Below are 13,995 nucleotides of genomic sequence, written 5' to 3'. Positions count from 1 at the left end.
GAACGTTCCCCCAACGCTCTTCTTACGTTTCCAGGTAATCTAGTATCACAATGTTCTTAGAACGTTCCCCCAACGTTCTTCTTACGTTTCCAGGTAATGTACTAACACAATGTTCTTAGAACGTTCTCCCAACGCTCTTCTTACGTTTCCAGGTAATGTACTAACACAATGTTCTTAGAACGTTCTCCCAACGCTCTTCTTACGTTTCCAGGTAATGTACTAACACAATGTTCTTAGAACATGCAGCAGCAACAAAATGTGGGAACAATAGAAGTGATTCTGAGGAAATATTATGGGAACATTTGGCTAATGTTGATGCCCATATTACTTCTAACACCTATAACAACAAACAAGAAACATCCCTGGAACATTCTGCTAATGTTGATGCTGATATTACTACTAACACCTATAACAACAAACAAGAAACATCCCTGGAACATTCTGATAATGTTGATGCCCATATTACTACTAACACCTATAACAACAAACAAGAAACATCCCTGGAACATTCTGCTAATGTTGATGCCCATATTACTACACACACCTATAACAACAAACAAGAAACATCCCTGGAACATTCTGATAATGTTGATGCCCATATTACTACTAACACCTATAACAACAAACAAGAAACATCCCTGGAACATTCTGCTAATGTTGATGCCCATATTACTACACACACCTATAACAACAAACAAGAAACATCCCTGGAACATTCTGCTAATGTTGATGCCCATATTACTACTAACACCTATAACAACAAACAAGAAACATCCCTGGAACATTCTGCTAATGTTGATGCCCATATTACTACACACACCTATAACAACAAACAAGAAACATCCCTGTGAGTCGGTTGTTAAGTTATTCTGTAAGGATATGACATGATGATCCAGATTGGTTCTAAAAACATTACTTCCAAGATAATGCAAATAGTTCTGAAAGCATTACTTCCAAGGTAATGCAAATAGTTCAGAAAACATTACTTCCAAGGTAATGCAAATAGTTCTGAAAACATTACTTCCAAGATAATGCAAATTGTTCTGAAAACATTACTTCCAAGATAATGCAAATAGTTCTGAAAACATTACTTCCAAGATAATGCAAATAGTTCTAAAAACATTACTTCCAACATAATGAAAATAGTTCTGAAAACATTACTTCCAACATAATGCAAATAGTTCTGAAAACATTGCTGCAATGTTCTGTAATGTAACATTATTGTATGAAGTTGCCAAACTTTAAAAAAAAAAGCATTTCAATCTTCTTACTTAATTATATTATATTAGGATATTGTCCAAGCATAACTATTTTAAAGAATGGTAATCAAGTATATTTGAACCTGCAATCTGCCATCTTCAAGCCCTGTAGGCTACTTAGTCTGCTGCGCCACCAGGATACTAATGATTCTAGTAGATTTCCCTTTGTACTGAAATACATAAATTATTATCCAAACTATATGTCTTAGTACATATGCACATTATGTACACCTCACCGCAATTTAGCACGCAATCATTTAACCTTCTTTCTGATTTCTGAAATCAAGTTTCTAGGGAAAATAAAAGTCTTTCTAGATTTAGTCATCCTCTCTTTTTGCAAAGAGAAATGCCACAACTTGGAAGCCAGAGTAAAATATGGTGTTGAGAAATGATGTTTGTTTAATGTAATGTGATTCCACTTGAATGGTTGTACATCTAAATTCCTCAACAGTAAGATGCAAGGAAACTCTGGGAACAAATGTTTTTTTCCCTAACAGATAATCATCTGGACAATTTTTGTGTTTTGGGAACATATCTTTTGTGCTGTCACCACAATGTTACCACCCGACTGTTCCCACAACCTAATAAAACATACTAAATGGGTTCTGGGAACGTTCTTGTAACGTCATTCGAATGTTTTATACAAACATTATATTATCATCAGCACAACTGTCCAGTTTTGTGTTATGAGAACATTGGCAACAACCTAATGAAAGCTCTTGGAATTTTCACAGAACCAATTTTGGTTTGCTGGGTACAAACTGGGTGTGAGAGCTAAATCACATAGTAAAGACGTCTACAGAATGCCTACAGAAAAAGGACCTACCTCCCATCCGAAGGAGCTGTCTTTGACCGTGGCACTCTGCAGTGCGCTGTGAGGTCCAAAGTGTTCTCCCATCCCGATCCGGGTTTTGGCCCATATCCCCAGGCCCGCTCCGGGAACCGAGGACTCGCGCAGCTCCAGGTCGCAGGGGCCGGGAATGTAGACGGGCACCTCGTAGGGCGAGCCTTCCTTGGGCGTGAAGGGGATCTCGTGGTGATGATGGTGGCTGGGATGGTGGTTGTTGGGGTGCGGGGACAGGGGACCTACGGAGATGGGAGACATGATGCTGTCCTCGGTCTCCTCCTCCCCACTATCAACCCCTCCCGCCAGGAGGTGGGTCTCTGTCTCGTGCATGCTGTCAACTGGCTCAATGTCATCTGAGAGAGGAAGAGAAAGTGAGAGAGTTAGTTTATGTACAATATCTTAAATATTCCACCATTGATTTAACCACACACGTCAATTGAGAATCAAGGAGGGAGAGGAGAGCGAGAGAATCAAAGTGTATATGCCTTCAGAGTGAGAAAGAGATGCTTGACTACTAGATATTACTGCAGTATCTTGGCCTATTCTCTGCACTCACTCCATTTTGGGAGTTTATACCAGTATCACCAAAATATATATTGTATAGACAGGACTTTTACACTGTAGACATGATCACCAATGGAACTTAACCCTACCCTACACAACCCAAACAAGCGAAAGATGGAAAACCTAAGAAGCCTTCAGACCCAGGTAGGGCAGCCTGCCACACAGTGTTCCCAGTCAAAACACCCCACCGTCAGAGGAAGCCCTGATGGGACATGGTGTTCCACTCAGTCACAACCATCTCCTGCCGGGTCATCTTACAGATAATGGGGGAGAAATGACCCAGACATTGACAGTCACTCGCCCGTTTAGATTAGTCATCTATGCTTGTCACTGTTCTGTGGCTGACAGCGTAATTGTGCTGGTCGGGTTTCCACCGTCCAGCGATAACGACAAAGACAAAGAATTAGAGAGGCGCGAGTCTAGCTAGACACACCATCTGCATCAACTCCTAACCTCCCTCTGGCACAGTCATGACCAGATCACTTGGAGAAAGTCAGATGTACATTATACAGTTGAAGTCGGAAGTTTATATACAACCTAGCCAAATACATTTAAACTAGTAAAAATTCCCTGTTTTAGATCAGTTAGGATCACCACTTTATTCTAAGAATGTGAAATGTCAGAAAAATAGTAGAGAGAATTACTTATTTCAGCTTTTATTTCTTTCATCACATTCCCAGTGGGTCAGAAGTTTACATACACATTCCCAGAGTTCAATTCTCGGGACTCTTTTCTCTGTATTTCTCAATGATGTCTCTCTTGCTCCGGGTGATTCCCTGATCCACCTCTATGCAGACGACACCATTCTGTATACATCTGGCCCTTCTTTGGACACTGTGTTAACTAACCTCCAAACGAGCTTCAATGCCATACAACACTGCTTCCGTGCCTTCCAACTGCTCTTAAACGCTAGCATAACCCAATGCATGCTTTTCAACTGTTCGCTGCCCGCACCCGCCCGTCCGAATAGCATCACTACTCTGGACGGTTCTGACCTAGAATACGTGGATAACTACAAATACCTAGGTGTCTGGCTAGACTGTAAACTCTCCTTCCAGACTCATATCAAACATCTCCAATCCAAAATGAAATCTAGAATTGGCTCTCTATTTCACAACAAAGCCTCCTTCACTCACGCCGCCAAACTTACCCTAGTAAAACTGACTATCCTACCGATCCTCGACTTCGGCGATGTCATCTACAAAATAGCTTCCAATACTCTACTCAGCAAGCTGGATGCAGTTTATCACAGTGCCATCCGTTTTGTTACCAAAGAGCATTATACCACCCACCACTGCGACCTATATGCTCTAGTCGGCTGGCACTCACCACATATTCGTCGCCAGACCCACTGGCTCCAGGTCATCTACAAGTCTATGCTAGGTAAAGCTCTGCATTATCTCAGCTCACTAGTCACGATAATAGCACACGCTCCAGCGGGTACATCTCACTGGTCATCCCCAAAGCCAACACCTGCTTTGGCCGCATTTCCTTCCAGTTCTCTGCTGCCAGTGACGGGAACGAATTGCAAAAATCGCTGAAGCTGGAGACTTATATTTCCCTCACTAACTTTAAACATCAGCTGTCTGAGCAGCTAACTGATCGCTGCAGCTGTACATAGTCGATCTGTAAATTGCCCACCCAATCTACCTACCTCATCCCAACATTGTTTTTATTTACTTTGCTGTTCTTTTGCACACCAATATTACTACTTACACACAATCATCTGCTCATCATCATCTGCTCATCTATCACTCCAGTATTAATCTGCTAAATTGTAATTACTTTTCTACTATGGTCTATTTATTGCTATAACTCCTCATGCCATTTCCACACACTGTATATAGACTTACTTTTATTTATATTGTGTTATTGACTCTACGCTTGTTTATTCCATGTCGCTCTGTTGTTGTTTTTGTCACACTGCTTAGCTTTATCTTGGCAAGGTCGCAGTTGTAAATGAGAACTTGTTCTCAACTAGCTTACCTGGTTAAATAAAGGTGAAAAAAAAACTCAATTAGTATTTGGTAGCATTGCCTTTAAATTGTTTAACTTTGTTCACATTTTTCCAGAAGCCATCCACAAACTTCCCACAATAAGTTGGGTGAATTTTGGCCCATTCCTCCTGACAGAGCTGGTGTAACTGAGTCAGGTTTGTAGGCCTCTTTGCTCGTACACACTTTTTCAGTTCTGCTGACAAATGTTCTATAGGATTTAGGTCAGGGCTTTGTGATGGCCACTCCTGTCCTTAAGCCATTTTGCCACAACTTTGCCACAACTTTGGAAGTATACTTGGAGTCATTGTCCATTTGGAAGACTCATTTGTAACCAAGCTTTAGCTTGATGTCTTGAGATGTTGCTTCAATATAGTCCCATAATATTCTGTCCTCATGATGCCATCTATTTTGTGAAGTGCACCAGACCCTCCTGCACCAAAGCAACTCCCCAACATGATGCTGCCACCCCCGTGCTTCACGGTTGGGATGGTGTTCTTTGGCTTGCAAGCCTCCCTCTTTTTTCCTCCAAACATAACGATGGTCATTATGGCCAAACAGTTCTATTTTTGTTTCATCAGACCAGAGGACATTTCTCCAAAAAGTACAATCTTTGTCCCCATGTGCAGTTGCAAACCGTAGTCTGTCTTTTTTATGGTGGTTTTGGAGCAGAGGCTTCTTCTTTGCTGAGTGGCCTTTCAGGTTATGTCGATATAGGACTCGTTTTCCTGTGGATATAGATACTTTCTTTTCTCGAGCATCTTCACACGGTCCTTTGCTGTTGTTCTGGGATTGATTTTCACTCTTCACACCAAAGTACGTTCATCTCTAGGAGACAGAACGCGTCTCCTTCCTGAGCGGTATGACGGCTGCGTGGTCCCATGGTGTTTATACTTGCGTACTATTGTTTTTACAGATGAACGTGGTACCTTCAGGCGTTTGGACATTTCTCACAAGGATGAACCAGACTTGTGGAGGTCTACTATTTTTTTCTGAGGTCTTGACTGATTCCTTTTGATTTTACAATGATGTCAAGCAAAGAGGCACTGAGTTTGAAGGTAGGCCTTGAAATACATCCACAGGTACACCTCCAATTGACTCAAATTATGAAGCTTCTAAAGCCATGACATAATTTTCTGTAATTTTCCAAGCTGTTTAAAGGCACAGTCAACTTAGTGTATGTAAACTTCTGACCCACTGGAATTGTGATACAGTGAATTATAAGTGAAATAATCTGTCTGCGAACAATTGTTGGAAAATGACTTGTGTCATGCACAAAGTAGATGTCCTAACCGATTGTCAAAAATATATTTGTTAACAATACATTTGTGGAGTGGTTGAAAAATGAGAATCCAAACTATATTTGTTAACAATACATTTGTGGAGTGGTTGAAAAATGAGACTCCAACCTAAGACTCCAACCTAAGTGTATATAAACTTCTGATTTCAACTGTATATATAGAATTATGTGGACACCCCTTCAAATGAGTAGATTCGGCTATTTCAGCCACATCCGTTGCTGACAGGTGTATAAAATCTAGCACACAGCCATGCAATCTCCATAGACAAACATTGGCAGTAGAATGGCCTTACTGAAGAGCTCAGTGACTTTCAACATGTTACAGTCGTAGGATGCCACCTTTCCAACAAGTCAATTTGTCAAAATTCTGCCTTGCTAGAGCTGCCCCGGGCAACTGTAAGTGCCGGTATTGTGAATTGAAAATGCCTAGGAGCAATAACGGCTCAGCCACAAAGTGGTAGGCCACACAAGCTTACAGAACGGGACCGCCAAGTTCTGAAGCGCGTAGCACGTACAAATCGTCTGTTCTCGGTTGCAACACTCACTACCAAGTTCTAAACTGCCTCTGGAAGCAACGTCAGCACAATAACTGTTAGTCGAGAGCTTCATGAAATGGGTTTCCATGTCCGAGCAGCCGCACACAAACCTAAGATCACCATGCGCAATGCCAAGCGTCGGCTGTAGTGGTGTAAAGCTCACAGCTATTCGACTCTGGAGGAGTGGAAATACATTCTCACTCTTCTACCATCTGGCAGTCCTGACGGATGTAACTGGGTTTGACGTATGCCAGGAGAACCCTACCTGCCCCAATGCATAGTGCTAACTGTAAAGTTTGGTGGAGGAGGAATAATGGTCTGGGGCTGTTTTTCAGGGTTCGGGCTAGGCCCCTTAGTTCCGGTGAAGGGACATTTTGACATTCTAGATGATTCTGTGCTTCCAACTTTGTGGCAACAGTTTGGGGAAGGCCCTTTCCTGTTTCAGCATGACAATGCCCCCGCGCACAAAGTGAGATCCATACTGAAATGGTTTGTCAGATCGGTGTGGAAGAACTTGACTGGCCTGCAAAGAGCACTGACCTCAACCCCATCGGACACCTTTGGGATGAATTTTCACGCCGACTGCGAGCCAGGCCTAATCCCATCAGTGCCCGACCACACTAATGCTCTTGTGGCTGAATGGAAGCAAGTCCCTGCAGCAATGTTCCAACATCTAGTGGAAAGCCTTCCCAGAAGAGAAGAGGCTGTTAGAGCAGCATGGGGGGAGGGGGGGGGGACTCCATATTAATGCCAACGATGTTGTAATGAGATGTTCGACGAGCAGTTGTTCACAAAGCTTTGGTCAGTGTAGTGTATTTTTTAGCAACAGTTTTAAAGATTTTAGTTTTCGTGAGCAAATTAAATGACAAATCCCCTACAGAAACAGGTAGTAAATACCTTTGCAGTGCAAGTACCATGCTGCAACAACAAGAAGAAAATCTCTGTAGTACAGTAAACACATATACAGCATACCACACGTTAGTCCCCAAGGGCAGCACTCAAATGTAACAGGCAAACTGATTTTGACTATCTCAAACTTACACGAATTTGTAGGTTGCCTGGACGACGGAGGGAGCAGGCAGGCTGTAGTGTGGCAGCAAAAGCAATGCTCCAATAAACTCTTGGGGTTTGGATCGTACAATATTGAGAAAAAATAATTGCTGGATATGTAAGTCTGGTAAGGAAACGTGAACTATGAAAACACGGACTCTTAGCGACTGGCAAGAGAACATCCTGAGAGGTCCAGGAAGCTTATCATATAAAAGCTGGGCAGTAAAACGAAGGCTTTTACCTATTTTAATGATCAAGGTTTCATAGATGACCAGGCAGTCAATTAGGCGAAGGGAAACATGTACGCCAGCAGTAGCTTCCACTTTTCACAAATCAATTCAACTTTTATAACCTGGTTTCCAAGAATCCACAGTGTTTTCGAAGCGTGAAAAACTTTTTTCTCTCCCCTTAAGCTGGCACCCGACTCATCGAGTGCAACAAGGGGTTGTTACTGTTACTTCCCTAATTTTAACAAACATAACTAGTGTTGGACAGAAACCGCTGGAGCTCCGCTCCAAGCAAAAAAAACAAATGTGATTTAAAGGAGCCTTCTGGCCAGGAGTTAATTAAGATAGTCCGAGCTCAGTTCCCTTCTTCCTAAAGAGCTGCCACAAAAAAGGGAAAGTTAAAACTAATCAACACAGAAAAAACCTCCCTCTTCCTCCTTCTTGTTCCCTGTGACATTCTAGTTGAGACATTCACAGTCTCCCTGGGGGCTGCTTAAAGACCTCTGCTAGATAGTGCCTTCCTTTCTCCCTCTACCATGTTGTTCTTTCTCTCCCTGTCGCTCTTTTCACAGATAACTATTTATCCTGATTAGGTCAGGGGTCAATCATTAATTCACACCTTGGGGGTCCTGCTGGCTGGGCCTACAATGGGCCGCTTGTTTGGCTCTTGTTATTCCACCGGAAACTACTGTGCACCCAGAGATCCCGGCAACATGAATGCATCCGATTTGGTCTTTATTTGGATCGTCCAGATAATCCATCTGTAGATGCTCTACAGATGGTCATACCATCAACAAACTATCTGTTGATAAGCAACTGCTTGCTAGGGTTATGGTTATGGTTAGGTTTAGAGTAAGGGTAAGGGCTAAGTTTAGGGTTAGGATAAGGGTTAAGGTTAGGTTTAGGGCTAGGGCTAGGGTTAGGGTTAGTAGATAGGTAGTTGAAATGTTACCGATAGTCTGTAGAGCATATATAGATGGACTATCCAAATAAAGTGTAACCGATTTATTCAAACATTATAAATGCGATCCTTTAATCTGGCCTCTTTGTTATTGTTGTCTGTTGTGTAAAACACGCGTTTCCCATTGACTTGGAGCTGATCGTGGACAATGGGAAACGGAGCGCAGAGCACGCCCTCACATTGATGGGGCTGTAGTGGAGCTGGTCGAGAGCTGTGTCCACATCCCTAAGGATCTATGATGGTCCACACACACCAACAAAGTCATGAAGAGGGCACGACCACCTCTTCCCCCTCAGGAGGCAACAATGTTATACAGCTGCACCATTGAGAGCACCGCCTGGTATGGCAACTGCTTGGCATCTAACCGCAATGCGCTACAGAAGGCTTTGCGTACAGCCCAGTACATAACTGGGGTTGAGCTCCCTGCCATCCAGAACCATTATACGAGGCGGTGTCAGAGTACGACCACAACAATTGTCAAAGACTCCAGCCACCCAAGTCATAGACAATTGTCTCTGCTACCGATGCACCAAGTCTGGAACCAACAGGACCCTGAACAGCTTATACAGTTTGTTATATAGTTAACCAAACAGCTGCAGTACCCGGACTATCTGCATTGACCCTGCATTATATGTATAGTACGAGTCAAAAGTTTGGACACACCTGCTCATTCAAGTGTTTTTCTTTATTTTTGACTATTTTCTACATTGTAGAATAATGGTGAAGACATCAAAACTATGAAATAACACATATGGAATCATGTAGTAACCAAAAAATTGTTACACAAATCACAATATATTTTAGATTCTTCAAAGTAGTCACCCTTTGCCTTGATGACAGCCTTGCACACTCTTGGAATTCTCTCAACCATCTTCTCCTGGAATGCTTTTCCAACAGTCTTGAAGGAGTTCCCACATATGCTGAGCACTTTTTGGATGCTTTTCCTGCACTCTGCCGTCCAACTCATCCCAAACCATCTCAATTGGGTTGAGGTTGGGTGATATTGTGTGTGTGTGTGTGTGTGTGTGTGTGTGTGTGTGTTTATAATGTTTAGTGTGTAGGTGTTGTGCTGTCAGCCAGTACATTGTCCCTGTGGTTAGAGACGCTCCCCAGGGGCTCCCAGCCCGGCTTGGCCAGACATTTATTAACAGGACAGATTAATAGCACTGGGTGAAGACATTTTCACAAACATGAGAAGTATTAATAATAATAATCAATAGCAACTTACATTGTCCAAATGTAGTTGCAAACATCACTCAGGGGGAGGGAGAGAGAGAGAGAGAGGGAGGAGGTGTATGGGAAAGCATACAGTACGATCCCTTCATCCACCCAAAGGGAGGAGAGAGTGAGTGAGTGAGAGAGAGAGAGAGTGAGAGAGAGTGAGAGAGTGAGAGAGAGAGAGAGAGAGAGAGAGAGAGAAACTGTGGTAAAATGGGGTCTACGTCCCGCGCCAGAGCCGCCACCGCGGACAGACGCCCACCCAGACCCTCCCCTATAGGTTCAGGTTTTGCGGCCGGAGTCCGCACCTTTGGGGGGGGGTACTGTCACGTTCTGACCTTTATTTCCTTTGTTTTGTCTTTATTTAGTATGGTCAGGGCGTGAGTTGGGATGGGCAGTCTATGTTTGTTTTTCTATGTTTGGTTTTTGTTTCGGCCTAGTATGGTTCTCAATCAGAGGCAGGTGTCGGTCGTTAGTTGTCTCTGATTGAGAATCATACTTAGGTAGCCTGGGTTTCACTGTTGGTTTGTGGGTGTTTGTTTTCGTGTGTGTGTTTGTCACCACACGGTACTGTTTCCATTGTTGTAGAGTTCACGTTATCGTTTATTGTTTTTGTTCGATTGTTCATTTGTCTGTATTAAAAACATTATGGACACTTACCACGCTGCATCTTGGTCCGATCCTTACTCCTCTTCGGACAAAGAGGAGATCTGCCGTTACAGAAACACCCACCAACCAAGGACCAAGCAGCGTGGTAACAGGCAGCAGCAGCAGCGGCAAAGTACACAGGACTCCTGGACATGGGAAGAGATTCTGGATGGCACAGGGCCATGGACTCAGCCAGGGGAATATCGCCGTCCCAAAGCAGAGCTGGAGGCAGCGAAAGCAGAGCAGCGCTGGTATGAGGAGGCTGGAAGCCGGAGAAGCAGCCCAAAAATTTCTTGGGGGGCGGCAAACAGGGATTGTGGCGAAGCCAGGTAGGAGACCTGCGCCAACTACCTGTGCTTACCGGAGACCGAGAGGGACCGGGCAGGCACCGTGTTATGCGGTGGGGCGCAATGTTTCCCCAGTGCGTGTGCATAGCCCGGTGCGGTACATTCCAGCTCCTCGTATCGGCCGGGCAAGAGTGGGTATCGAGCCAGGTGCCATGAAGCCGGCTCAACGCATCTGGTCTCCAGTGCGTCTCCTCTGGCCAACGTACATGGCACCAGCCTTACGCATGGTGTCCCCGGTACGCCAGCACAGCCCAGTGCGGGCTATTCCACCTCGCCGCACTGGCCTGGCTACCGGGAGCATTCAACCAGGTAAGGTTGGGCAGGTTCGGTGCTCAAGAGCTCCAGTACGCCTGCAAGGTCCGGTCTATCCGGTGCCAACTCCACGCACCAGCCCTCCGCACCAGGCTGTCTCTCCTTCTTCTGCCTACAGGTGCTCCCGCCTGTCCAGCGCTGCCAGAGCCTTCCTCCTCTCCAGCGCTGCCAGAGTCTCCCGTCTGTCCTGAGCCGCCAGAGTCTCCCGTCTGTCCTGAGCCGCCAGAGTCTCCCATCTGTCCTGAGCCGCCAGAGTCTCCCGTCTATCCTTAACCGCCAGAGCCGCCAGTCTGTCCTGAGCCGCCAGAGCCGCCAGTCAGCCAGGAGCCGCCAGTCAGCCAGGGGCCACCAGAGCCGCCAGCCAGCCAGGATCCGCCAGAGCCGCCAGCGAGCCAGGAGCCGCCAGAGCCGTCAGTCAGCCAGGAGCCGCCAGAGCTGTCAGCCAGCCCGGAGCCGCCAGAGCCGTCAGCCAGCCCGGAGCTGCCAGAGCCGTCAGTCAGCCAGGAGCTGCCAAAGCCGTCAGCCAGCCAGAAGCTGCCAGATCCGTCAGTCAGCCAGTTGATGCCAGAGTCGCCCTTCACTCCGGAGCTGCCGGAGTCGCCCGCCTGTCCGGCGCTGCCGGAGTCTCACGCCTGTCTGGCGCTGCCGGAATCTCCCGTCCATTCAGGACCCATTTCTAGGGTCCCAGTTCGAGGTCGATGGCGAGGGTCGCCGTGTTTAGGAGTCCATGGAGGCGGCCAATGAGGTGGAGAAAAACTGTGGTAAAGTGGGGTCCACGTCCCGTGCCAGAGCCGCCACCGCGGACAGACGCCCACCCAGACCCTCCCCTATAGGTTCAGGTTTTGCGGCCGGAGTCCGCACCTTTGGGGGGGGGGGGTACTGTCACGTTCTGACTTTTATTTCCTTTGTTTTGTCTTTACTTAGTATGGTCAGGGTGTGAGTTGGGGTGGGCAGTCTGTTTTTCTATGCTTGGTTTCTGTTTCGGCCTAGTATGGTTCTCAATCAGAGGCAGGTGTCGTTAGTTGTCTCTGATTGAGAATCATACTTAGGTAGCCTGGGTTTCACTGTTGGTTTGTGGGTGTTTGTTTCCGTGTGTGTGTTTGTCGCCACAAAGTACTGTTTCGGTTGTTGTAGATTTCACGTTATCGTTTATTGTTTTAGTTCGACTGTTCATTAGTCTGTATTAAAAACATTATGAACACTTACCACGCTGCATCTTGGTCCGATCCTTACTCCTCTTCAGACGAAGAGGAGATCTGCCATTACAGGAGTGGTACTCAGTGATGTGTTGTTTTGGATATGCCCCAAACATATAGCTTTGTATTCGGGACAAGATTTCTTTGCAACATTTATTGCAGTTTTACTGTAGTGCCTTATTGCATACAGGATGCATGTTTTGGAATAGTTGTATTCAGTGCAGGCTTCCTTCTTTTCACTCTGTCATTAGGTTAGGATGAGGAGTAACTAAAAGCCATTCAACTCTGAAACTAATTTGAAAGTCACCATTGGCTTCATGGTGAAATACCTGTGCGGTTTCCTTCCTCTCAGGAAACTGAGCTAGGAAGGATGCCTGTATCCTTTTAGTGACTGAGTGTATTGATCAGGGGTGCTACTTTCACATGTCCCCCCCACATTCTGAAATTGCATTTTTGTCCCACCCCCCGAGTTTTATCAAAACAAGGCAACAGTGTGCTTTAGGACCATGCGGAGCGTTCAGGTAGGCTGTTTGGAGTGTTTATCAGACTGGATTCAAAAAATGTATGTATAATGTATGTTCTCCCACTTCTAAAACCAAAGTTGCGCCCCTGGTTTTGATTCACCATCCAAAGTGCAATTAATAACATCTCCATTCGGCCAAGGGATATTCAATGTCCGCTTTCTACCAATAGGTGCCCTTCTTTGCGAAGCATGGGAAAACCCCCCTCAACTGAGGGAACTTACAGATAATTGTATGAGTGGCGTACAGAGATGAAGTTGTAAAAACATAATTCCACTTTCACATTACAGGGTATTGTGTGTAGGCTAGTCACACAAAACCACACAAAAACAATCAGACTATTCTTCATTTAATACCGTGCACCTTTATCAAAACAGGGTGAATGGAATGAATGGAGAACTCCTTTCCCGTGCGAAGCAATGTGCTTAATATTAGGAAAGTTGAGAAATAAATATAGAAAGCTGATGGGATCCTCCTCTTTTTAGTAGAGGCTATCAAAACTCTGATTTATCATGCAGTTGCATATTCTATAGAAATGTTGTGCATCGCGAGGTCATGGGCTCTCATGAAGTGTTTGATTAGATTTTCGATCACATTTGCATTGATGTCAGAGTGATTAGAGGGACAATGGAGTGCTGAGAACCAGGCAGTTAGCGAGTTTTGTAGGCTATTAATGACCACCAGCAGCATCAGAGCTTGGGGTAGCCTAATTACTGTGACTAAACGGTGTGAAATTTGACTGCTGTCATGACTGCCTGCGCACTAAATGCACTGATTTCCTTCAGTCATCTTCTCTCCCTGCTCTCTCCATCTCCCATCTCTCAACATGTACTTACACAGCCAGATCCCATCCATTCTGAACGGCAGACAGTCCACTCAGAGTGCAGTGAGTGACAGCTAGAGAGGCTGTAAAGGTGAGTGCCCACGCAGGAGGCAAACTTCCCCATTGTAGCCTACACCTCCTCACAGAACGCACACCTACACTTGCACGCGCACATGTACACAAAACCCTTTC

The 13,995-nt window shown here is 45.1% G+C and overlaps 1 protein-coding gene across 1 annotated transcript in view; it reads right to left on the bottom strand.

Annotated features, from left to right (window-relative positions):
* LOC149976661 (histone-lysine N-methyltransferase PRDM16-like) overlaps positions 1–13,995 on the bottom strand; it is a 193,676-nt gene that overhangs the window by 100,573 nt on the left and 79,108 nt on the right. The window contains exon 2 of the mRNA XM_090202613.1: positions 2,086–2,459. Within this exon, the coding sequence (XP_090058739.1) occupies positions 2,086–2,459 (374 nt within the window). The remainder of the gene's footprint in view (positions 1–2,085; positions 2,460–13,995) is intronic.

Source organism: Oncorhynchus mykiss, chromosome 16, assembly GCF_057628025.1.
Source record: "Oncorhynchus mykiss isolate SJ-2025 chromosome 16, ASM5762802v1, whole genome shotgun sequence".
NCBI classification, from domain to species: domain Eukaryota; kingdom Metazoa; phylum Chordata; class Actinopteri; order Salmoniformes; family Salmonidae; genus Oncorhynchus; species Oncorhynchus mykiss.
The sequence above is the reverse complement of the archived record's forward strand: the minus strand, read 5'-3'. Positions and strand labels throughout refer to the sequence as shown.